This window comes from Ascaphus truei, chromosome 8, assembly GCF_040206685.1.
Source record: "Ascaphus truei isolate aAscTru1 chromosome 8, aAscTru1.hap1, whole genome shotgun sequence".
Taxonomy (NCBI): domain Eukaryota; kingdom Metazoa; phylum Chordata; class Amphibia; order Anura; family Ascaphidae; genus Ascaphus; species Ascaphus truei.
This window is the reverse complement of record NC_134490.1, coordinates 103,155,727-103,183,407: the sequence shown is the minus strand read 5'-3', so window position 1 is coordinate 103,183,407 and position 27,681 is coordinate 103,155,727. Positions and strand designations below refer to the sequence as shown.

General features: G+C 44.3%; 2 protein-coding genes across 2 annotated transcripts in view; both read left to right on the top strand.

Annotated features, from left to right (window-relative positions):
- JMJD1C (jumonji domain containing 1C) overlaps nucleotides 1-27,681 on the top strand; it is a 1,023,975-nt gene that overhangs the window by 306,893 nt on the left and 689,401 nt on the right. The gene's annotated exons all lie outside the window — the stretch shown is intronic.
- The window catches only part of LOC142502123 (disintegrin and metalloproteinase domain-containing protein 10-like), a 440,300-nt gene that overhangs the window by 151,948 nt on the left and 260,671 nt on the right, over nucleotides 1-27,681 (top strand). Inside the window, exon 5 of the mRNA XM_075612980.1 lies at nucleotides 13,589-13,674. Within this exon, the coding sequence (XP_075469095.1) occupies nucleotides 13,589-13,674 (86 nt within the window). The remainder of the gene's footprint in view (nucleotides 1-13,588; nucleotides 13,675-27,681) is intronic.

The following is a 27,681-nucleotide window of genomic DNA, read 5'->3' as shown; positions in this document are numbered from 1 at the left end:
ACTCAGCCCCTGTGGCCCAATCGTGCAGTTGCCCAGTGTCCGCGCGTGCGCGGTGCGCTGTGGCAAGGTGGGAGATTTCAAACTGCCCACGCATGTGCAGGAGGGTGGTGTGAGTGCAGGAAGATACCACTATGTTCCCAGGCATGCGCAGTTGAAGGGCTGACGCTTAACAGCTTCTAAGTCCCAGCGCATGCCCCCCTTACACTGCTAGCAATATGGCAATTATCTTCTAAGTGTCGGCGCATGCGCACTATGACTAGGTGGGATTTGCTTTGTTCACCAACTTCATGCACATGCGCAGTACAGCTCTACACGCCGATCATATAGGTGAGTCGTAAAAGGCAAGGAAACAATCGTACAAACACAATAAAATGACACTTTAGCATCCAAATGTGTAGTTATTCATTTTCATTGCTTATTATGGCCAAATGTGTGTTTTGGAGTTGCACCTAGGTGTATGATGCACTGCGCATGTACAACAGCTGTTAACCATTAATCACTAATCAAGGTACTGCTGGGGTATAAAAGGTCTCAGTCCCCTCTCCCCCAGTAATAATAATTTGTCCCTGAAGAAGCTCCTTTGCTGGAGGGAAACGCGCGTTGGACGCGCAGTTGTGTCAGTCTCCTACTTGGAGCTGGTTTTAATGTAGTGCTCTTAAGTCTCCTGGCTCTATTTATGCAGACGGCATTAGTTGGATAATATAACAACAGGCAGTAAGTCTGCCTCCCTGCTACATACAATACATGATATATGCACAATTAGAGCCTCCCTGCTGGGTAACTCTATGTCAATGGTACTGTGAGTCCTAGCTTAACTATACTGAGGGTTATTCTCGATTGATTGTGCCTGTGTCAGCGTCACCTTTCAAGCATATGCATTTAATACAACTATAGGTGTTTGCTGCTATATATATCATTGCAGGATTGCTGGATCTTTGACCAGTTAAAGGCTCACTGAGTAGGATACGGTTACCTACAGTCTGCATACTAACTCCAGAGGGGTTAATACCCCGACTTACAGCATCCACTGTCCTGTCAAACCCAAGGAATATTGCATCTGGGTTTGTACAATCATACATTTATTGACATGGTTGCACGATATTGTCCATTTAATTCATTTTTTAAAACTCATAGTACACCACGTTTGGTAATATATGTTTTAAGTAAATTTATTAAAAGTTAGATTTTACATTATGTAGGTGTGCAGTTAGTGAATTCTTTAGGGGACACATTCATTTTGTGTTCCCCTTCCCCCTCTTTTTGCCGGGTGCCTGCAAGCCCCATATTTAAAGCACAAACCCTGCGAACGGGGAGTTAATTAAAAACGTAACAGCTGTGAGTATCAAATAGAGGACATATCTCTTTCACTAGTTGCATAGTGACACATAGCAACGTTACTTAATGATGTTCTCATTTACTCATTGCATATTAAAGAACATTTTAAACAGTCTCTTAGTGATAATCATTGGCTGTGAACATAATAAGAAAATATAAAAACAAATAAAGTGAATAGATGTTGCAAAAACAGAATGGGTCTATAGAAACATGATCTGTCTATTTTGTACTTTATATTATATTGAAGTGGTAGACTACGATCTAGATGTATCACAAAAACCCAAATGGAAAATTAGGGGGGGGGGGGGAGGGTAGAGAGGGGGGAGGGGGAAAAGGGGGATGGGTAAAGGGTAGAAAGGGGGAGGGGGAAGGGAGAGAAAGAAAAAAGAAAGAAAGAGGGCAAGGAGAGCAGAAGTGATTATAACATAGTAAATAACACCATATTATAAAAATACAGTGTCTAAATAAACTTTGAAAAATGCAATCATAAAAAACATCTCAGATCCCAATCGACATTCAGTCCATTGGGCTGTAACATATTAAGAGTAAAGATCCGGTGTGCTTCTCTTTGGCGAAGGATTTTAATCCTATCACCACCCCTTGGGGGTAAGGCAACTTGTTCTATTGCCACACACTGGAATGACCCTGTACAGCCCAATGGACATGAATTGAGATGTCTGGACACAGGATGTAACATGTCATGACTACGGACCAATCTGAGATGCTCTAGGATCCTAACCTTAAGCATACGACTTGTTAAGCCGACATACTGTTTAGTACAGCGGCAAGTCAGCAGATAGATCACATAGTCAGAACGACATGAGATGAAAGAATGAATCTTAAATCTGCGTGTCCCATCTGAATTGGAGAAATGAGTAGCTTGCAACATGTTTGGACAGACTTTGCATCTCCCACACTTGTATGAACCAATAAGTTTGGGAAAGAACGTCCTAGTGGACTGAATGGGTTTAAGTACACTAAGTAACAGTTTGTTGCCCAATGTAGGAGCCTTGCGGAACACAATACGTGGACCCGTATTTGCGATTTTAGATAAAAGGGGGTCTAATGTCAGGGTGCCCCAATGTTTATTGATGATACACTTGATGGCAGGGGCTTGGTCACTATATCCTGTGATAAAGAAAGGAACATCTGAATTATCAGCTTGTCTAACTTTAGGGGTCATGGAAATTAAGGAATCTCTATTCGTGTCAAGGGCTGATTGATACGCCCTATTGAGATCTTCCTGCTGATAGCCCCTGGCCAAGAATCTATCTTTCATTTCTTCCGCCCTCTGAACAAAGTCCTCCACGGTGGAACAGTCACGACGTAAACGTAGGAACTGCACCCGTGGGATACCTTTGATCAGAGGGCGGGAACGACAACTGTCAGCATGTAAAAGTGTATTTCTAGCATTTTCTTTAGGAAATATGTCTGTTTGAATACATTTGGAATTGTCCACATACAAATTAAGATCCAAAAATTGAATCCTTTCAGCGTTGGCCTAGGAGCGCATGACAGTCACACATCCCTGGACTTTCTTCTCTCAGCAGCTTGGCCATTCGCTGATTCATGCAATCATTCATTTGAACACACATAAGCCACATCAGAGGGACCGTATCCACAAGCCATTTTAACTTCAAGAGGCTGATTTGGAAGTGTCCCAATTGACTGTTATACACACACAAACAGCAGGCTGCACTATGGATCTGGAATCTGCCAGCCCCACAGACACTGTTTTTAGCTGTTGCAATACTTCTCAGCGGGCACTCAGAGCAGAAGCCATTTTTAAAGAATCTTCTGAAATTTACTGTGAAGATGCAGCTGATTTAAAAATGCAATTCACTAGATTGGAGAAATACCTGCTACATGACCAAAGAATTTGGTGGGAAATCACTACCATTGAAAATTATAACAGTCAGATGCATACCTAGAGGGCTACGCCTAACCAAAGCACCCTCATTTGGGTTGACAAAGAAGAATTTGAGCGTAAATGGTGCATGATTTTGGATGAATGTTCATTTAAACTTATGGTCCTCATTATCCAGCATAAACTGCTGGAGAAGAAATCTGTGACCAAACAAGTGAATGATTTAAAAACACAACTCAAGGCCTTTTCCCATATTGATAGCTTCAAAGATCTAGATGTTAACTTAGCTACTAAAATTAAGAAGCAAGAGAAAATCATCAGTATCATGAAATAGACGAAGTTTGAACGTGATAAGGCTGATTACGAGGCTAAACAAGTTTATGTTTGGTAAAAAGCTACATAAAAGAACAATTTTTTTTTTTAATAAATCTAAGAATCATAATGTGAAAAAGGCCAACTCAAATAAATCCATTCTCAAAACTTCCAAAGACAGGACCCAATCAGGAGCCTCAGATAGTGATCATACGGGACATGCAGTTTCCTTTACTCTCTCAGAAAGTGACTTTTGTCCATCCTCTGGAGAAGAAAATGTTACTTCAATTGTCAATATAAATCCCAATAGAGCAGAGGGCCATAAAGCTCCAAAAAACGGGGGAAGACCAGAAGAAGCAAAAGGAAAAATGTATGGTGGAATGCCTGCCAAAAAGTTAAAGACCTAGAAAAGGACAATTGTAATGTGATTAACATCTCCAATTATGAACTCACTACTGCAGAGCAATCTGTGTTACATCTGGGACTTTCGTTTGCACCCAATACACGATTTAATTTGTTTTCCACGACGGTAGACATGTATTGTTTCATACGCAAATTAACCCTTAAACGTTTTTTCTCCTCCAGGAGTGTACAATCTGCTAACAATGCAATGGCTCCCTTGTTTGACATTAACCATACTCAATCTCTATCCTTAGATTTCAGAGACATGTGTTTCCAGCAAGATCTAACTGATCTTCTCAATGAGAATAACAGTGTGACCTATGATCCTTCTGAATTTTTAGTGTAACCCTGCTTCCCCCCCCCCCCCAGACTCTACGGTCGTGTCTAGGGCACAGGGGGGCAGATTACATGCGGTGTGGTGCGTACCTGTTAGGAACAGGAGGGCCTGAGCTTCCCGCGGTGCTGTGGGGGAGCCAGGACCGGGATTCTGGGGTGGTAGCCTCCATGATCTCTTAGTGATGCAGAGCCTCCATCTTCTATACTCCTAGGGTAATGTGACAGGACAGGTATAGAAGAACCCCTCAGGTCCCAGGGTTATACTCTCCAAATCACACACAGTCTTTACGGGTGCAGAACAGTCTCTTTATTTGACAGAGCAACGATATCTCAACGATAAGGCTTCCAGCAGCCGCAATACAATCGCCAGGGCGAGGTACAACCCGCTCACCTCCCACGACCTCCTCCTCTCCTTCCCTCCAAGTCACTCTTCCGACAGGATGGTCTGAGCTAGGGCTTCAATACCCCGTGGCCCACCTCCGAGGTTAGCCTCGAGGTGGGTCTTGAATTCTCTCCCCATCACCCCTGGTAGCGGGTCCCAGGGTTATACTCTCCAAGTCACACACAGTCTTTATGGATGAAGAATAGTCTCTTTATTTGACAGAGAAAGAAAGGGTGAGCCCTAATGGTAAAAAAGGCAGCCTGATGATAAACTGAATAGACAGCATAAAACAAAAAGAGATACCGGCGCCTAGTGAGTCAAAATGATGGAGTCCTGGATATCTTGTAGAAATAGTTCAAATCCCAAGATGATCAACAGTCTCTAAATCTTTGGGTGCTCAGATAGGACTTTATGCATGGAAAATGGAACATGAAAATGAAAAAGGGCCATTTTATTGTGATTTGGACATTAACAGTGGACAAGCAGTACAAGCGCTGAGTGCTGTGGCTGAAAGTTAGAGAGACAAGGAGGCGGGGATTGCCATTTCCTTTGGCTCCGTTGAAGATTGCCAGGCCTTGACGCCACGTCCGGTGACGTCACTACCGGTTCCGGCACACGACGGAGACGTCATTTCCGGTTTCTGCCAGCTAGGAGATACGGAAGGAATACACGGCTTCCAGGACACTCTGCGGACCCTCTACACATGGCCAACAGCCCATACCAGTCTACTGCGATATACTATCTGCCGTCCTGTGAGTGTTATCTAGGTTTTAACCGACCGGAGCAGCGTTCCAGATTTTTGTCCAACTATTTTATTCATTTAGTTATATTAAATTAACTTTTATCATTAGCTTTGCTTTGTGTTGTCTGTCTTGGTGTGTCTGTTTGTCTTGTCACCTAGTGTCAACCAGTTTGCAATTTTATGTCTGTATAATTTGTTTTAGCTGTGTTGCACTAAATATCCCTTTTTCATTTCATGTTCCACTTCCCATGCATGAAGTCCTATCTGAGCACCCAAAGATTTAGAGACTGTTGATCATCTTGGGACTTGAACTATTTCTACTGGATATCCAGGACTCCATCATTTGGACTCACTAGGCGCCGGTATCTCTTTTTGTTTTATTTGACAGAGCAACAATATCCCAACAATAAGGATTCCAGCAGTTGCAACACAATCGCCAGGATGGGTTATACACCGCTCACCTTCGCCCAAATACTTCCTCCTCTCCTTCCCTCCAAGTCACTCTTCTGGCAGGATGGTCTGAGCTAGGGCTTCAATACCCCGTGGCCCACCCCCGAGGTTAGCCTCGAGGTGGGTCTTGAATTCTCCTCCATCACCCCTGGCAGTGGGGTGAGGGCATTGGTCCACCAGTCTATGATTCTATCAGCTCTACCTATAGACACTGATCGATTCAGTTCCTCTCTCTCTCTCTTCCGGCACTCGGCGCCGGGGAGCCCACAGCCTCCTGATACTCCTCGGACCGTTCCGCAGGATTCGTGGCTCACGGCATAATAACCGGCAACTCTAGACTCTCGATATCACGGTTCACTCGAACTCTTCCTAACTACTCTCTCGAACGAAAAACCAGAAGAACACGCCACTCTGCGGAGTTGGCTGCTAAATATAGAGCTAGCCCCTCCCCTCATGGTGTCAGCAGAACCTCCCCTCTTGCTCACGCCTGCAGCAGAGTCCAGGCCTGTGTCTACCACTCAGGATAGGGCTATGAAGGGGGAAAACCCATGATGATTACTGGCGCCTGATCTTAACAGGGCTTATCACAGTAGAAGGAAGATATGTATAGCCTGTGCTGTTTACAGGGGGCTACACTAGGAAGACAGAATTCAGGCTTTAAGACTAAATCTAAATTTAATCCCACATATATGAAGGGACAATTTATTGAGATCTTTCAAAAGGCTATTGAACATGACCTTTCTCTTTTGGCTAGAGATATCAGAGTGAATGACATAGATTTTCATAGACATAAACATGATAACCTCGCAGTTTCACAGAGAGAAGCCATTTATGCATTGTCATCTAATAGTCAGATTGTTATAAAGAAAGCGGACAAGGGAGGTGCTATGGTCGTCCTTGAAAGAGAGTATTACATTTCTGAAGCATTAAGACAACTAGGAGACACGGAAGCGTATAGCACCCTGACATGTGACCCCACCTCTTCTTTTCAACGAGAATTTGGTGAACTTCTGAACGAGGGAGAAATGTTGAATGTTTTGACCTCCGTTGAAAGGGACTTCCTCACCACTCCAAATCCCATCACACCCATTTTTCATCACTTACCTAAAATTCACAAGACACTCACTGCACCCCCAGGTAGACCCATTATTTCCAACACCTTTCACAGTACATTGATCACTTCCTTCAACCACTAGTACTCACCTTACCCTCTTATGTTATGGACACCAAACACATTCTTTCACTCCTTGCACCTTTCACCTGGCACACATCTTATTTATGGGTCACTCTTGATGTAGCCTCTTTATATAACATTATACACCACGAACACTGTATCACAGCCACTAGGTTTTTTCTTGAATCACAATCCACTTTATCTCCGGCACATATTGTTTTCATTTTAGATAGCATCCGTTTTTCCGTCACACACAATTATTTCACATTCAATCAGCAATTTTATCTCCAAACACGTGGGACTGCCATGGGGACTTTCTTTGCCCCATCCTATGCCAACCTGTTCATGGGTTGGTGGGAGGCCTCCCACGTGTTTGGAGATAATAATCCTTTTAGGCACAATATAGCGTTTTACAAATGCTATATTGATGACCTGTAGATGGTTTGGAGTGGTGGGGAAGTCGAGTTACTTAAATTCTTTGACTACTTGTCAGATAATCAATTAAATCTAAAGTTCACACATAATTATCATATTAATAGGATTCCATTTTTGGATCTTAATTTGTATGTGGACAATTCCAAATGTATTCAAACAGACATATTTCGTAAAGAAAATGCTAGAAATACACTTTTACATGCTGACAGTTGTCGTTCCCGCCCTCTGATCAAAGGTATCCCACGGGTGCAGTTCCTACGTTTACGTCGTGACTGTTCCACCGTGGAGGACTTTGTTCAGAGGGCGGAAGAAATGAAAGATAGATTCTTGGCCAGGGGCTATCAGCAGGAAGATCTCAATAGGGCGTATCAATCAGCCCTTGACACGAATAGAGATTCCTTAATTTCCATGACCCCTAAAGTTAGACAAGCTGATAATTCAGATGTTCCTTTCTTTATCACAGGATATAGTGACCAAGCCCCTGCCATCAAGTGTATCATTAATAAACATTGGGGCACCCTGACATTAGACCCCCTTTTATCTAAAATTGGGAGTACGGGTCCACGTATTGTGTTCCGCAAGGCGCCTACATTGGGCAACAAACTGTCACCTAGTGTACTCAAACCCATTCAGTCCACTAGGACATTCTTTCCCAAACATATTGGTTCATACAAGTGTGGGAGATGCAAATTCTGTCCAAATATGTTGAAAGCTACTCATTTCTGCAATTCAGATGGGACACGCAGATTTAAGATTCATTCTTTCATCTCATGTCGTTCTGACTATGTGATCTACCTGCTGACTTGCCGCTGTACTAAACAGTACGTTGGCTTAACAAGTCGTATGCTTAAGGTTAGGATCCTAGAGCATCTCAGATTGATCCGTAGTCATGACATGTTACATCCTGTGTCCAGACATCTCAATTCATGTCCATTGGGCTGTACAGGGTCATTCCAGTGTGTGGCAATAGAACAAGTTGCCTTACCCCCAAGGGGTGGTGATAAGATTAAAATCCTTCGCCAAAGAGAAGCACACTGGATCTTTACTCTTAATACGTTACAGCCCAATGGACTGAATGTCGATTGGGATCTGAGATGTTTTTTATGATTGCATTTTTCAAAGTTTATTTAGACACTGTATTTTTATAATATGGTGTTATTTACTATGTTATAATCACTTCTGCTCTCCTTGCCCTCTTTCTTTCTTTTTTCTTTCTCTCCCTTCCCCCTCCCCCTTTCTACCCTTTCCCCCTCCACCCTTTCCCCTCCCCCCTCTCTACCCTTTCCCCTACCCCTTTCCCCCCCTCTTTTTCTCTCCCCTCCCCTCCCCCCCACACCCCCCTCTACCCCCCCCCCCCTTTTCCCCCTCACCCCCCCCCCCTTATTTTCCATTTGGGTTTTTGTGATACATCTAGATCGTAGTCTACCACTTCAATATAATATAAAGTACAAAATAGATAGATCATGTTTATATAGACCCATTCTGTTTTTGCAACATCTATTCACTTTATTTGTTTTTATATTGTCTTATTATGTTCACAGCCAATGATTATCACTAAGAGACTGTTTAAAATGTTCTTTAATATGCAATGAGTAAATGAGAACATCATTAAGTAACGTTGCTATGTGTCACTATGCAACTAGTGAAAGAGATATGTCCTCTATTTGATACTCACAGCTGTTACGTTTTTAATTAACTCCACATTCACAGTGTTTGTGCTTTAAATATGGGGCTTGCAGGCACCCTCCTTACTCCCAGACGAAGCGCCATTGTGCGTGAAACGCGTTGAGGAGGAGGCTGTGCTGCAGCCTGCTGTTTCCATTGTGTGTTATCAATAAAGCTTTGATGTTCAACTTCGGACTCTGATGTCATTGTGCTGTTCGCTGTCGCTCCGGGTTCACCCTTCTCTTTCTACCTTATGGGCCAGTAGTTTTCGCAGGCTTTGCTGTAGGCATAAAATATAGTGGATTTACAATATTTTATATACATCAAAATATTCCGTTCGGTTGGGCCGGTCGGGCTAAAACTTGCCAGACCCTCATGCCGGAGGGGACTCTCCATGGTGGCCAAGTTTCAGTTCGCTGTGACCTACCAAATGAGGGATACAATATTAGATTTTAAAACGACATGTTTTACAAATTGCATTTCTCCGCCATTGGAGTCAATGGGAAAACCACAATTTAAACAGTTAATCATACTCCGTTTGGTTGATCGTAGAGGGCTTGAAATTGCCATGCAATCATGCCGGAGCTGTGACTGCATGCTGGCCAAATCCCAGCCTTCTAGTCCTTACCGAACCGGAGATAATGGTTACAGGTTTTTTCACTTTCGCACTTCGCGTTTTAAAACCTAGCGGCTTTTCTCCGCCACCGTGGGCAAAGGCGGCGACCATTGTGGCGACCGCGACCCTTTCCCGTGACCATTGCCCATCGGACCCAGTTGGGGTCGAGTAAGGAGGTTCCCATGAGCTAGGGGCAAAAAGAATTGGACCGCTAGCTACCCCAGAACCAAAGTTACAATTTTAATATGTTTGAACTTGGCCGTGGCTGAGTTCCCACGGTAATCGAACGATCAAAGCTCTTTCTTTGAGGATGTAACTATTTTCGGATACTGCGGTTTGGCCGGCAGCCAACTCAGTTCCTGGAGAGCGGACTCGAGGAATTCCCATTGAAATGCATTACGCCTATTTATTTCAAAGGGAAAAGCGCCACTCCTCCTCTCGGGTGCCACCTGCGGGTCTTTCTCGATATAGGGCCCAAAACCTTGAAATCTCCATAGACTTCTATGGAGCTCCAATGGTGACCTATGGGACAGGCTGCAAATGGGGGTTAAAAAGGCGGGAAGGGGAACAAAGGGCCATAAACATACAAACACCGTTAACCCTTTCCCTCCTGACCTGATTCCAGTGTATGTGTTTGGTGCATACACTATAAGGGTAAAAACACATGTAATCAGTGACACACATTTTGGTATTGTATACAGCGGAAGACATTGCCTACCAGAGCCGCTCCAATGGCCCATCTGAAGAGCTCGGGTCCCCTTAACCTTGTATGCATTGACTTCCTATGTATAGAGCCCGATTCGAGGGGCATTGGGAATGTACTTGTAATTATGGACCATTGCACCCACTACACTCAAGCATTCTCCACCAAAGACCAGAAGGCCATTACGGTGGCTAAAATCTTATGGGAACGGTACTTCGTACACTTCGGGCTACCAAATCGTCTGCACTTGAATCAATGATGGGACTTTGAAAGCTAACTCATCCGGGAGTTGCTGAAGCTACTCAATATAGACAAGTCCCGAATGACTCCTTACCACCCGGAGGGAGATGCTCTGCCCGAGAGGTTCAACAGGACCCTCCTCGACATGCTCGGCACCCTAAATGGTGCACAAAAGACTGAGTGGAGCAAACATGTGGAATCCTTAGTGCACGCTTATAATTGCACCTGACACGAGTCCACAGGATTCACCCCATAGTTCCTGATGTTCAGGCAAGAGGCACGACTGACTGTGGACATCCATCTGATGTTATCTACCAATTGGGTACCCAACAAGATGCACTATAAGTATGTTCAACGGCTCAAAGAAAGTACGCAGAGTGCTTACCAACTAGCGGAGAAAGCATCAGCCCATCTGAATACCTGCAACATGCGGTGGTACGACCACAAGGTCCGACATCGGGAAATTCGTCCTGGAGACGCCATTCTCCTGCGTACTCTAGAGATCACCGGCAAACAGAAGCTGGTCGATAGCTGGTGCGACGGGGTCAACGAAGTGGAATCTCAGATGCCGGGCCTCCCTGTTTACTGCATACGTGACCCGGATGGTAGGGTAAAGGTCTGGCACCTAAATATCTACTGCCTATCCCACAAGTGGGATATACTGATCCCGAGATAGAGACTGTACCATTGGCCAGTGAGCCAGAGGAATCTGAGGAAAACTTAGAATCCATACTGGAAACCACTGGGGATCCTATAGAAGGACCCTCTTATAGAGATCAAGGGGCACCTCCAGAAGGAGTAACGGGTATGGGCCCAGGCCGCAGGAACCTGTATCAGTGGCTCCAACAAGCCGTCCTCTGGACCCCAGGAGTCCAGCCTTTGTGCCAGAAAGACATTTCAGAGACTGTTGTACCTCTTATGAGAGAACCTGAGCCTCAAGTTTATGATTACTACTCCCCAGAGGGATTTGCGGAAGAGTAAGGCGCCCTCCAAATCGGGTGGCCTATGATTCATTAGGGGCACCCCACTATGAGTCTCAGCAGCTAGCTAAGGGCAAGCTAGCCTCTATTATCAACATAAAAAAGAAGAAAACAGAAGCGCACTGCTAGGGAGCCAGGTGGTTAAAAAGCAATATGTTTATTAATCAAATAAGCTTCTCCCAGCTTAGTGCCACCCTCCTACGCGTTTCGGATGCGAGTGCTTTAACAAGGTGGCACTATCCCAGTGGGTGATGCTTATTTGATTAATAAACATATTGATTTTTAACCACCTGGCTCCCATGCAGTGCGCTGCTGTTTTCTTCTTTTTTGCATTGGCTCCTTATACTCAAAGGTTGGACACACCATCAGGGACTCGTGGAGGCTCAGGAGTGGGTAAGAAATCAGCTTTATTTCTCAATAATTACAAGTGTATGCAATACCAGTTTTAATTTAGGTTGACTCCAAGGAGTTAACTACAAGTGGATTGTTTATTCATCTTGCTGGTTCACTTCAGGAGACACTTTATTATCAACTGACTGGTAATTCACTCATGCTATTAATCCGGACCCACTCCATAATAGAGCATCACTCCAGAGCCTGTATTTATATAATTGATTAAGGACAATATATATTCCAGACACTTTGGAGCACCCACTTTACTATATTCCATTATCAACATGTTTGTTGTGATGTATAATATTGTGTAAAGTCGTTGCCCTGTGTTAAGTTATATATATGACACTGTATTTTTATTGTGTAAATATATGTGTATTAGGTGTTGCAATGTTCCCAAGGGGGGGCGTTGGGGTTTAGCCAGGGGGAGAGTATAGCCTGGGTTCCCCTTGGTCCTCCGGGTTTCCCCCCCTACCTCTGACGCGAGTGCAGGGAGATGCCGGGTGCCGCCGGAGAGGTGTGAAACAACCAATAGGGCAGCAGCAATCCCCTACATTAAGGCTGATACATTTTGGCTCACCAGAGGCCACGCTAGTCGGAGCTGGGAAACAAAGGGGTATGGTAGTGTCTCAGGAGCCAGTGGCCCTGAGACTAGGCCTAGAGTTCCCCTTCAGGCTCCAGCTAGGCCCCAATTCCACCACAGCTTGTATGTGCGATAGGGAAAGGCCCCATGATACAGGGACTCTTTCCCCATTAGATGCAAGTGTCAGGGACACACAAGGATGCCGTGCAGAGACTTTAGCACTTTGCATACATTTATGTTATAGCTATAGATATGTAACCCCTCTGTGTGATGCTATCCACACACTTGCACCTGGCAGGTTCCTCTCCAACGGAGAATGGACATGTTACAGTTCATGGACATGATAGCAACCAATGATAATGCCTGTAGTAGCTGTGGGACAGAGAGGAGCCTTATAAAAAGGGGGGGGGGGGCGGCCATGATGAGATCAGATATGCACGATCCTGAGTGCTATCAGGTTTGTCTGAGGATTGTGGAGTGCGCACAAGCACACATGGAAGTAGAATCAGCGGATTCTAGTCAGAAGGTGACTGGGTGTTCTAGAGCCATCAGAGGGGACTCTCAACAGCTACAAACCTCAGGTCGAATTTCAGATGGGGACAACAGGCAGGCCACAGTGGTCTTATCAGAGCTGGAACAAATCACGGTTGCAAAACACTGAAACCTGACTTGTATCAGGACGCCAAAATACCGTGCAGAACCAGCGGTCACCAGTGGACTTGGTGTTCCCATTTACCTTCAATCGGTATTGCAGTTCAGGTTGTTAAAAGGGAGGAACAGAAGTGCAAGTGACTAGCTGTTGTGGCTCAAATTGTCCAAAGGACTAACTCTATGCGTTTTGTCAAGTTACTGACTTTCTTAGGGGTGTTGTTTGATTTGCATAGGAGACTCATATACTGTATATACACACAAACTCACATGTCATTATATATACTGTGTATATATATCAATTTTACATTCTTTTAATTTACAGATTATTCATTTATGAAAGATATGAACTCTCTTGATTTTACTTTAACAAAACACCAAGATTTGGAAAGAATTCAGCGGAAAGCAAAGGTATGCTTCAATTAGTTATGTTTAAAGTTGTCTATTAGTATTGTAGTTGAAAGTTCTAGTAGCTAGTCCTAGAGAAATGTAGATTTATTGTAGGTTTTGCTACCTTTTAGTGGTCATTTGAAGGAGAAGTTAATGAGGTACAGTACACCATGATAAAGAACGCTAAAAGTCTCCTAGAAGGTTTCACAACCTTTAAGAACTGTATTAATATTAGAAGCTGACCCTGTTGGCTTACATTTTTTTTTTTTTTTTTACAAATGGCTGAGATTTAATGAAATAAAACAGATTTAAACAGATATTAATTAGGACTTGCCACAGTGGTTGACCTAGAGAAAGATAACATTCCACATCGTATCATCCTGGATTATTTATATCTGATTCAACAAGGAAAAAAAGGTTTTGTAATAACAAAACAAAAATAAGGTAAAAGGGATACATTTAATGGCTAACTAATGTTTATAACGACTGGGCCACCGAGACTACTTCTTTAGGCATGTTACCTGATTCAAATCACACACAAACTGCATAAATATTTCACTACTGCCCTCTAGTGACTCACTGTTATATAACATAAACTTCTAGCAATGGTACAGAGTAAAATTTTCTTAGCCTTGTCAGGAGGACATCCACAAAGGGAGGGGATTATTACATATGATTTATGTCTAGAGATGGATGAAAGTTTTGAGGGAATTCCCTGTAGATCAGAAAGTTCCTTTCGGCTATGGAATTTCATGGATCAGGCACAAAAAGGAAGCTTTGTTTTATACATATATCTAGAACATAGATAACCTCGCTAGACCGAGTTAAAAGAGAGAACGGGTGCTACTTCAGGATCTAGCTTCAACGAAGCTTGATATATATTACAAATATGAAGAGAAAGAAAAGCAATCCTTTTGAGGAGATGCAGGGTAAATGACATCATAAAAATGGCAAAGTACCTCCTAAGAAAGTATAATGTTCTGAACCATATAGAACATGGCTTTTAATGAATAGACAAATAAAATGAAATTAACCAAGGGCCTCCCAAAAAACATCCAGATAGATTATACAAATAAATATAAATTGTCTCAGTCAATAATAAAATTAAGTGAGTCAAAAAGTTGACATTTTATTACCCAAAGAAACGTAAATATAAAATACATAGTGTGAGGGTACGTGTGGAAAATACGCTGGGGTGGAGACCTACTTGTGGTATTTTATTAGAATAGAGCACCCCGGCATGAAGGGCAGGTACAGGGCACTACCCACATCAAGGATGGGTATAAAGATTGAATAAATCTGTTGGAGATTTGCGCAGAGGGTAAAACACCGGAGATGTTTTAGGAGAAATAAATGTACAGTAGTCTTTATTAGCCAGCTGCTTTAAATAGAAAACAGCTTCATATCAGCAAACAGAGTGAGAGCAGAAAATAACAACCAGGCCTAACCCTATGTAGGGGACTGACTAACACTTCAGCAGTCACTATATGAGGGCTGGAAGGCTACTGTAAGCCTCTTACCAACCTTTGATACAAGTCCAAAGAGAGGGTAAATGACAAAAAACAACAGCGCAAAACCGCAATAGTGAAGTATATCAAATTTAGTTTAGTAAAATAAAGGTGAGTATTCTGCGTACATTTGATAGATAGATCATAGGCATATAGTGTATAATTACACAACAGGTTACCACACAATCGAACTGCGGCAGATGGAGTAAGCCCTCTGGTGATCTGGACTGGAATCGTGACGTCAGCTCCGCGACCCGTGCAGAGGACGCGCTGTGAACTCCGTCTTCCCCTTAGGCCAGATCTCCTCGGTGGGAACTCCTTCTCAAGGACGGAGGTAGTCGGAGTCCCAGAGTGCAAAGCAACGTCGCCACTCGATGGTTGGTGGTCACGTAGTGGAAAATCCCTTGCGCATGCGTGATGCGGAATATCAGTCCCAATAGTACAGGGCTCGAATGAAGCCCTTCAATGGCACTTAGGCGTTTGGCAGTGTCTCGGTATAGGAATCAAAATGCAAACCAATCTTCCGTTAATGCAGAAAAGGAGCACAATAATCATAAAAGGCTGATATAAGCACTAGTACAATAAAATCATTAATCCTACGCGTTTCGTAGCTGTAAATGCTACTACATCAGGGAATAAATCAGCACCAGTGGTTAGAGACACTAAATACACCCCTGCCTCTCGTATTGGCCAACCAATTAAGTACAGATAGCCAATCAAGTCAGCAGCGGCAGCAATCGTGTCAACTGAAGACTAATGCTGATGATTCAACATTAAACGACATTTAACAATATTTTATTAAAATACATATAAGCATATAAATTTATTAAAAATAGATTTAACCTAAAATAAGAGAGAAAATAATTAATGACACCTTACTAATATAAATGTACAATGATGGGCTAGTAAGCAGAGAGAACTGATGAAAGAAAAATATATAATCAATAATCAATACAGGGACCAGGCATCTATGTCCTCATTTAACCCTATAGGGGACATAGGGCTCGATGCAGTAAGCACCGAAAAAGCACTCTCGGCAGGGGTTCAATATCGACATAATTTTGGCGTGTTGCCCTCGCAGTATTCTGGATTGGCCGAATCCCTGGCAAATCACTGCGAAAGCAACACGCCGAGTAGCCGGTGGCGAGACAGTCTGTCTGCCGATAACCTGGCGATATGCCGTCCCCTGCCGAGATGTGTTTGCAGCAGAGAGAGATCCGCCGCTCTCTCTGCGCAAACATCAGCAACATAAAAAATATTTGCAATCAATTTTTATTCATGGTGTACATGTGCAGGGGGTCCCCGGAGCTGAACCGCATTGGTTTCAGGTCCGGGGACCCACTGCTTCCCAAGATACAGGCCCCTTTATGAGGAGCCGGTATCCCTCTGCATTTAAATGTCCTGATCACGTGACCGCGGAATGTAAACAAAGCAGAAGGATACCGGCACCCCATAAAGGGGCCTGTATCTCTGGAAGCAGGGGGTCCCCGGACCTAAAACCAAAGCGGTTCAGCTCCGGAGACCCTCTGCACATCTACATTATGAGTAAAACACACATATCAATAAAGAATAATTCCTTACCTTTGCGGCTATCTGTTATGGAAATGAAGCAGCATTAATGTATTTTAATAATAGTGTCCCCTGAGCTGAACCGCATTGATTTTTGGATCAGGGACCCCCTGCTTCCCAAGTTACAGGCCCCGGAATGGGTCATCGGGTGCCAGTGTCGCCGCCATCTTTATAGCATCCCATACGCGACGTGCCCGCTATAATAGATGGCGGCGACACTGGCACCGATGCCCCAAACCGGGGCCTGTAACTCGGGAAGCAGGTGGTCCCTGAGCCAGAAATAAATGCGGTTCAGCTCAGGCAACCCCTGCTCCCACACAATATTATTAAAATATTATTAATTTAATGCTGCTTCATTACCATAGCGGCTATCCGCTAAGGCAATTAAGTGGTTAAGGCATACTAGCATGTTTATTGGGGACAATTACCCCCAATAAACATTGCAATAAACAACATACACCCCTTGTGCCCCCAACAACCCCTATACGCCCAGTACAAATATTACATTTTTGGGTTGCACAGCAATAATACTATAGGCCGGCGGTGACCCTCGGGTGTTCCCTGCAGGCCTGCAGTAGCAATTCTGTGCCCCCCCCAAAAAATTAAAAACACATAAATACTTTAAAATAAATACAACCCCACCCCCTAACACATACAGTATAGTAGTGAATTTGCCCAGTTAAAATACATAAAGCACAATAAATACAATAAATACATATAGCACTCACCCATGTCCGGATGCCAGGATGAAGGCCATCCTCATGTTCATCAACGTCCATGGCCCCTCCGATGCTGCAAAACATAAACAAGAATAACAAAAGCCAATGTAATGTCCCCTAACCCTTAATCACCATAGCGGTTATTAACCGCTACAGTCATTAAGGGGTTAACCCACCCTCACCCACCACTCGGGAGGCCTAAATACCCTCCCCCACTACCCCCCACCCCGTGAGGCCTAACCACCCTCACACACTACAGAGGCGGGAGGCCTACCCACATACCCTTGGGGCCAATACCCCCTTCCCCCACCCCCAGTGCCCACAATAAAAACAATACACAGCCCCACAATAAACATCATTATATTTTTTAAATACATAACCCACCCTCTGTGCCACCCCCCATAAATACATAATTTATTATTTTACATACAGGGTTAATACCCCAGGCCCACGGGAATCACCGGTGGGCCTGACAGGTGTCCGTAGACCTCACAGTAGCCCAGCACCAGGTTTCAAACAGGGTCTGGAGGCCTACGGGTGGTCCCCGCCAGGCGCCGTGGTCCACCAGGTGGCCTCCGCGGGTCACTGTGGGCCACAATGGGGTCTCCACGGGTAGGCCCACGGGTGTCTGGGGGGCCCCGGGTCAGACCCACAGGTGTCTGAGGGGCATCGGGTGGTTCCCATGGGGGTCTGTGGGCCCTCGGGTGGTCCCTACAGGTCCACGGTGCCCCCACAGCACATGTGGGGCCACCGGTTCTTCCCCGCAGGTGTCCCCCGTAGACCCGGCAGCCGTTACCCATGAGAAGTCCGAGGAGACCTCAGGTGGTCTCCAGAGGTCCCCGCAGACCCAAGGAAACAACCCTGTATGTAAAAAAACACCCAAGGCCCCTCAGACACCTGTGGGTCTGACCCGGGGCCCCCCAGACAGCCGCAGTCCTACCCGTGGAGACCCCATTGTGGCCCACAGTGACCTGCAGAAACAACCTGGTGGACCACGGTGCCTGGCGGGGACCACCCATAGGCCTCCAGACCCTGTTTGAAACCTGGTGCTGGGCTACTGAGGTCTACGGACACCCGTCAGGCCCACCGGGGACTCCCGTGGGCCTGGGGTATTAACCATGTATGTAAAATAATAAATCATGTATTTATGGGGGGGCACAGGGGGTGGGTTATGTATTTAATAAATATAATGACGTTCATTGTGGGGCTGTGTATTCTGGGTGTTTTCACAAGATGTGTGCCCAAGATTGCATCGTTACATAGAATGCCCTAGTATTTGTTAATAATATTCTCAATACTTTTATGTGCTGAATTATAGTTCGTAATAAAGGCAACATTAATTTCTTTATTATTTGTATGTTTAATCTTATCTTTGGTGACCAACATATTATCACGATCCAAAAGCCGCACAAAAGGAGTTTTCCAGCCTGCTGGTCAATGACCTCGATATCACTACAGTTTCTCCTCAATCGTGTAAATTGTCCACCTGGAATATTGCGGATCCGGGAGGATTTGTGATTGCTTGTGTCCATAAGGAGGTTGTTCATATCAACCTCCTTGAAGTATGTTTCTGTATTAACAACACCATTTAAAGAAGTGGTCAATTTCAGATCTAGAAATTCAACTGATAAATGATCAGTTTTGTGGGTGAACGTTATATTCTAATTATTCTGATTTAGATATGACATGAACAGATTGGTAGACTCAAGATCACCATCCCACACAACCTATATGTCATCTATATATCGACGCCACAATATGATGTTATTACTAAAGGCTTTGTTGGTCCAGATAGCATGATTTTCCCAATCTCCTACATACAGGTATGCGAAACTAGGGGCAAACCGTGTGCCCATTGCTGTTCCGCAAACCTGTATGTAGAAGTCGGAAAGGAACATAAAATAGTTATGTCCCAGTACGAATCGTATAGATTTGATGACAAACTCTCTACTTAGATGATGTAGTGATGGATCAATAACAAGCACACAGAGGATAGCTTCAATACCCTTCTGATGTGGAATGTGTGTATATAGTGCCTGAATATCACAGATCAGTCACCTATATGTGCTTTTCCATTCAAAATTTTTGAATAGCGTGAGAATGGCAGTGGAGTCCTTCAAAGAGGGTAGTTTTACTACAAAAGGCTGGAGAAAAATGTCATTAAATTGTGACAAATTCGCAGTGAGTGATTGTATCCCCGATATAATGGGACTACCGGGTGGATTGATAATGGATTTATGCATTTTTGGTAAGTGGCAGAAAACCGGTATTTTAGGAGAATCAGAATACAAAAAAGTATATTCAGCTAATGTAATGACAGATTTAGTAATTGCATTATCCAGAAATGTTTTAAATAGATTTAGAAAGTCTTTAGTGTGATCTTTCTTAAGTTTTTCATAGAAGGAGGCATCTTGGAGTAATCTATGAGCTTCATTCTCATAATCACATCGATTCTGTAGAACCACGCCTCCTCCTTTATCTCCCTTTATCTCCCTTTCTAATAATTAGATTGTTGTTATCTTTTAACATTTTTAGAGCAAAACTTTCTTTAGCATTCAGATTCTGTTTAATTTCTCCTAGTTTAAAATCCTGTGACAATGCAGAAAATTTATTGCTCACCATATTTAAAAGAGTATCAATATGGTGACCTTTTGATTGCGCCGGATAAAATTTGGATTGAGTTTTGAATGGTGGATGTTTAATTACAGGAACAACCTCAGTAGTCACATTAGGAACATTTGCAATAGTAACACTGCCAAACGCCTAAGTGCCATTGAAGGGCTTCATTCGAGCCCTGTACTATTGGGACTGATATTCCGCATCACGCATGCGCAAGGGATTTTCCACTACGTGACCATCAACCATCGAGTGGCGATGTTGCTTTGCACTCTGGGACTCTGACTACCTCCGTCCTTGAGAGGGAGTTCCCACCGAGGAGATCTGGCCCAAGGGGAAGACGGAGTTCACAGCGCGTCCTCTGCACGGGTCGCGGAGCTGACGTCACGATTCCAGTCCAGATCACCAGAGGGCTTACTCCATCTGCCGCAGTTCGATTGTGTGGTAACCTGTTGTGTAATTATACACTATATGCCTATGATCTATCTATCAAATGTACGCAGAATACTCACCTTTATTTTACTAAACTAAATTTGATATTCTTCACTATTGTGGTTTTGCGCTGTTGTTTTTTGTCTTTTACCCTCTCTTTGGACTTGTATCAAAGGTTGGTAAGAGGCTTACAGTAGCCTTCCAGCCCTCATATAGTGACTGCTGAAGTGTTAGTCAGTCCCCTACATAGGGTTAGGCGCCTGGTTGTTATTTTCTGCTCTCACTCTGTTTGCTGATATGAAGCTGTTTTCTATTTAAAGCAGCTGGCTAATAAAGACTACTGTACATTTATTTCTCCTAAAACATCTCCGGTGTTTTACCCTCTGCGCATTTTCCACACGTACCCTCATACTATGTATTTTATATTTACGTTTCTTTGGGTAATAAAATGTCAACTTTTTACTCACTTAATTTTATTATTGACTGAGACAATTTATATTTATTTGTATAATCTATCTGGACGTTTTTTGGGAGGCCCTTTGGGTGGACTCTCAGAAAAGGTTATCAATAAAAATGAATAAGACTACATCTGGGTAAAAATCCCTAAGATTGTCACATTCTACAGTCTGCCAAAGCTACATAAGAACAAGATTAACCCCCCCCCCCCCCAGGCAGACCTATTGTGTCAGGGATAGGGAATCTAAATGAACGGGCAAGCTCATATATTGTTAAGGTACTCAGACCTTTTGTCACGACCCTACCCTCGTATCTCAAAGACACGAAAGACGTCCTCAAAAGGTTAGAGGCTTGTGAGTCTAGACATAGAGGTACTATACACTAGTATAGACCACGAATATGGCTTAAAGGCAATCTCCCATTTCCTGAACACAAGAGGCGGATGGCATGTGACACATAATATCTTCATTACAGATCTACTCAAATTTGTGCTAACAAGGAATTATTTCCTCTTTAATAACAAGCTATACCATCAGCATAGGGGCACCGCCATGGGAACCAAATGCGCCCCTACATATACGAACCTCTACCTGGGATGGTTGGAATACCAGGTAGTCTTTACTGAAGAGATGGAGAAATACACAGAGCACATTGACTTCTGGGTCCGCTACATCGATGATGTGCTCATGTTGTGGCAAGGCCCAGAGGGGGCTCTTAAAGAATTCATTGGAATACTTAACACCAATATGTACAATCTCCATCTAACCCTGGAACATGACAAAAATCTTGTATGTTTCCTAGATTTACGCATTTCGAGGGGTACAGATGGCATTCTAAACACTAGTTTATATAGAAAAGCCACGGCTACAAATAACCTCTTGGAGGCTAGTAGCCATCACCCTAGAACGCTAGCACCAAGGGGTCTGAATGAGGTATACATGTTCACCCCATTTATATGACCCCCACACATTTGAGCAGCCCTTCTCTTTCCAGAAAGAGGGATATGGCATATACCACCCTCAACTTTATACTTCATTCCTCCTCATACCTTCTGCCATCTCTTGAGTCAGGGATTAACCATATCCCATGACATTATACCAACTCTTCAAGTATGGAAGTTATTAAATCCAAGGGTATCTCTGGACCCTATATTTTAATGAGAGCCCATCATTGAACTCATACTTACACACTGCAATTATCAGCATTATCTTGTAACAATATCATGTACTACCCTTGAATGATTAGAGGGAATGAATTATCTCATTTCACTCCGATAAGTCTGACTGTAATGGCATACCAGACATACTGTATTGCATAACTATGCTTTTATTAAGTCTTAGCCAGACACACACTACCATCTTCTGTTCAGATTACATGCCCATACACAGGACTTCATAGCTGTGCATATAAGCACAGAATTCCACACATGCACTGACACAGCAAGGGTTAAGAATGATGTAATTCCCCTGGGGGACCTATAAATACCTGCTATCCTGCAGGATTCCCTCATCATTACTCACCAATCTGCCTTGAAAAAGCATCTCTCGCGAAACGCGCACGTCGGCTCTGTTTTCAGACGTGCACACGCAGAGTCTGATAGCCACCGCACCTGGCTGTCTCGCACTGCGAGCTGGTGCGGCTCTCTGCCCCTGCACAATATAGGTTTTCTAAGTGCCCCGACGGACACACAAAACCTCCTTCAGACATACAGGGATATTATTCTCTCAAGATCTATGTACTCCTGATAAGTTTGAGAGATATTGTATCTCAATAGCCTGCAACGTTATACACTCCTGCTAATATACTCACCACAGTATGAGTCTCTCTACAATAGCAGTGCCCGTGGGCTACTTATTAGTACATTACCTTTGGTCACTTGCATCTGCCAAATCTGTGATCCATTTCCACTCGTCTGACTTACGATTTATAAGTGTATGGTTCTCCTGATAATAAAAGAACCTATACTTTACCACCTCTAACCACACAGGGTGAATAGAGGACACTCTCTGAACATAAGATTAACCCCAAGGTTACTTGAGGTCAAAACTACTGGTGTGGCTGCAGAGCTAGCCACATACTTATTAATGCTCAGGGGTTTAAATCCAAAGGACCTTATATACTATTATCGGTCCACACTACTCACCTCGGCATCTATTAAGCAGCTATATCTAGCAAAGATGGTCTAGGTATCATACAGATCTACCTAGATCATTGCTGCACACTCCTCAAAAGGTTATTTGAGGTCATGTCAGTAATAGTAATGGTGCAGATTTACCTACATCATTATTAACAGCCACATGTGGAGGACCCAGTTAAGCTCTGATCAAACATTTTATTTGCTGGTTCATCTGTGGTACACCCAATATATTATAAACTGGACACCACAGGAATCATACCGGCTACTGTAAATCAAACCGTCTTATTTATCACATTTTGGTTTATCAGTTTGTCTGTTAAATTGATTTACATGTAACGGGTTTTGTGGCCCGGCCTGACCCACCCAATCTCACATTGGCCCCTGTGGTCTAACCGGTCCCCATTACAGTGTGATAGTGTCTGGTGGTGCACCTGTTGGCAACAGGACTCCTGAGTCTCCCGCATGATGGTGTGTGGGGAGGACCCGTCCAGACAGGCAGCTGAGGTAGTGTGCTGAGTCCTACCTAGTTCCAGTGCAGCGCCTCCACCTCATCAGGGTCCCTGCGTCCGCATGGGGATGGTCCTGGTGAGGAACTCCTCGGTGGTGCAGCCCCCTGTGCAATCACTTGACTCTTACACACGAGGGTTTCTGTGATCAGCTTCATCTTTATTGATACGGTGGGCTAGCTGCCCTCCACAATGGGGTGTCTCTAGCCCATCATGGTGCCCATGCTTCCCTTTAAAAGGTATGTCACCTTGATCAGGGATTCCCTATCCCAGCCGGGATATCTTTATCCTGCGCCAGGTCCCTGGACACAGACTCCTACTGCAGCTACTAGAACATAACTGTCTTAACTACTTGAACTTGAACTTGACAGAACTCCTCCACTTAGAACTCAGGTCAGAACTAACTTTTTGACACAGTGCTGTGCCTTATGTACACTCTGGAACTGACACACCTCTGACATCACTAACCATGGAGTCAGAGCATGTGACCACTCCCATCCATACACAGGGCACCCCACCAGGGTGTGAGGGCAAACCTCCATAATTACTGCTGGCATGCCCACAACTTACCAGGCCTTACTGTCAACAGGAGAGATGACTGTAGCCATTTTACATGACCGCTACATACAGTATATGATATCTTGCTCACACGAATTCCCTGCACGTCTCCACCTACCTACAGATCCTTTACAAGGACTGTTATCTAGTGTAGTATTGGCATTGGTCTATTGACACACTATTACTTTAGGATCCTGAGCCAATACGGCTATCAGCATCTGGATCCAGTGTACACCTTCAGCTCGTTGTTTTAACACCCATTATTTTACTTGTGGTTGCATAATAAAGATTATGTTTTAACTACTACATTTATCACCAGAGGGTGAGCCTGAGTGCTACACTTGGGTTCCTTTTCTACCAGTCTCTTATATATAATATTGCCCAAGAGCACCGCTCACTATCACTACCGTGGCAGAAGCAGGTGCTCCCCTATTTTTTCACCTTTATTTTACTAAACTAAATTTGATATACTTCACTATTGCGGTTTTGCGCTGTTGTTTTTTGTCATTTACTGTTTAGTGCTGTCGGAGTGCTGAACCACCTCGCTTGATACAGCTGCAACCGCCAATGACACGTATTATATATACTTTGTAACACAGAATTTGCTCTATAAGGGTTTTTACAAAGGTGCACTTATTTACGTTTACACTAGTAAGTTATAATACTAGAGGTTTATTTAGCTTTGCACTGTACTTTTCCAAAGAGAGGGTACCTGTAGGCAGGCTGCTCTCCACGTCAGCCAAGTGACTGTGGGGTGATCGCTTTGGCGGGTTACAGGGACTGATGCTGCCTGGAACAGAGAGTCTCTCTTCCCCTGGGATCTCTCTAGCAGCACAGACTTTCGGTAGATATAGCATCTTCTATCAGCTGCCGCAGGACATGTGCTGGTGAACCGCGGATCAAAAGTTGAGCGTTCATGCACAGAGCTTTGCAGGGGGAAATGGCCCATCAGGATTAACACAGCGGGCGTTTCTGCTTCTTAATGGGACTCGAGCTGTGTGAATCCTACTAGGCTGCATCAACCTGTAAGAGACGCGCATTGAGAGAAGACAGAATCAATCACTCTTTTCCCCACCTCTAACAGGTGATCGTAATGTTTTTATTTTGTTTTGATAACACAGTATTGTAGCAGGGGGTTTCTGGAGCTAAACCGCATTAATTTCAGTCTCGGAAACACCCTGCTTCCCGAGATACAGGCCCAGTATGGGGTGCTGGTATCTCCGGCATGTTTAAAGTCTTATGTGTCACGGCCTACGTGACAGGCACATTTAAATAGTGCAGAGATACCAGCACCCAATGCAAGGGGCTATATCTCGAGAAGCAGGGGGTCCCTGATGCTGAAACTAATGCCATCCAGCTCCGCAGACCCCCTGCTCCAATACTCTTATCAAAAAAAAAATATAAATGGCTTCATTAACTTAGCAGCTAGCTGCCTCCTACTACCCACCCAAGAGGCATAAACACCCACCCCAGGGCAACTACCCCCTTCACACACCCCCTCTACCCCCATTAAACATTAAAATACAACAACGAATACTATCCATTTGTCACGCTGTGCTCACCACAAACGAGGCGGGACCACAGTGCTGAGGTGGGAAAGGATATAACGCCACCCACAGTCACGAGGGCACATCTTGAGTGTAGAATAGTCTGGATATCCGGGCCGGGGCAGGAGAGGTACGGATAGTAGTGGGTACTGTTAGCCAAGTCCGGGGTTAGAGAGAGAGACGTAGTCTTTTACCGTAAGCCAAGATCAAGAGCAGAGAGAGCGGAGTAGTTGTATTGCCGTATGCCAAGGTTGGGAGCGGAGAGAGCGGAGTAGTCATATTGCCATATGCCAAGGTCAAATGCCAGAGGTGCAGAGAAGTCGAGGAGGAAGCCGGTTCAGTACACAAGGATGGGACTGCAAGACAAGACAGGACTAGGGAGGCAGAGAGTGATGAGAACAGCAACTGGTTCTATGCTCATCCAAAGTGCCAGTGGCACCGCTGAGCATAAGTAGGTGAGACAGTCCAATGGCAGAACAGCAGAGTGGAGGTGTGTGCAGAGGTGAGGCTGTGATAGGAGGCAGGGAAGCAGGTTCAGGTGAGCTCCCTGGGGTGGAGCTTGAGGAGGGAGGATGCGTGTGTGCTTGTGCGCCTGCGTGCGAGATTAGCACTGTCTGCCAACTTTGGGGTGATGTGCCTTTAAGGCTGGGGCTGGTACGCGCGTGCGCATCAGAGCTGAGAGTGGTATCGGTACGAGAGGAGACGGCGGCACTGCAAAGCCCCAGAACGGGTGAGCGGGGAGTGCGCAGAGGGCGGCGTGGCTCCCCAAGCCTTACACCATTACACCCATTGATTGCCAGTATGGTCACCCCTACCAGGGGGAGCAAAGATAACCCTCTATGGCAATATATGGGAACCCTACTACCCACCGCCTCTACCCCCAACAACCCGCCCCCCCACCCCCACCCAACATATACAGTACAGTACTGGCCAAAATCCCTATTATCCAGATCTGGATAATAGCGCATTTGCCCATGAAAAATAAAATGACTCAGTCAGCATATATAAAATAAAAGTTATACCTACCCATGTCAGGATGAAGGCTTTCCTTGTCCTCCTCGTCTTCATTGGACACCGACAGTAAAATAAAAAAACAAACTACTGGCCTGCAACCCACTAATCACCTTAGCGGTTATTAACCGCTATTTAAATTAAGGGTTAACCCCCAAGCCTCTACCCACCCAGGAGGTATAACCATCATTTACTGGGGACACTACCCCTATCTCCCTCCACCTCTACCCATTGATTGTCACTGTGGTAAACTATGCCCACAATATGAGCAAGGATTGCCATGATGTCAATGAATGGGCAATCAAAAATTAAAAACAATCACAAAATAAAATACATTACAATTCAATAAAAACAAACATTTGCCAATAAACCCATTGATTGTCACTGAAATGTATGTGGTTCAGCTCCAGAGACCAGTTGCTTCAATAATATTTTAAAAGCAGCGTGAACGCCTGAGAGAGTGACTGATTCTGTCAACTCTTACATACTGTAATTACATAGTGGTACAGTAGATGAGGCTGAAAAAAGACATACATCCATCAAGTTAAACCTATAATAAATTTAGACGACAGATACTTTATCATACTGTCACCCCTTAAACCTCCAACATCCCCGTAAACATTCGGGGATGTTTTCTGTTTCTACCGGACTTGGCCGCGCGTCAGCCGCACTTCCCGATCAGCGCGAATGGCGCTTAACATTGAAAGCGCCCGCGACGCCGAAACCGGAGGAAAAAACGCAGCATCTGCCCGCGTTTTTTAAAATCCCGCAGTGGCGGCCGCAGGAGACTAAAGGCAGCTGCCACTGTATCCGTACTTAAACTACAGTATATTGATCAAGAGGAAGGCAAACAAAAAACCCCAGTGACATATCATTCAATGATATCTCATAAGGGGAAAAAAATTACTTCCTGACTTCAAGAATTGGTAATCAGATTACTCCCTGGATCAACATCCTTCCCATGTTTAC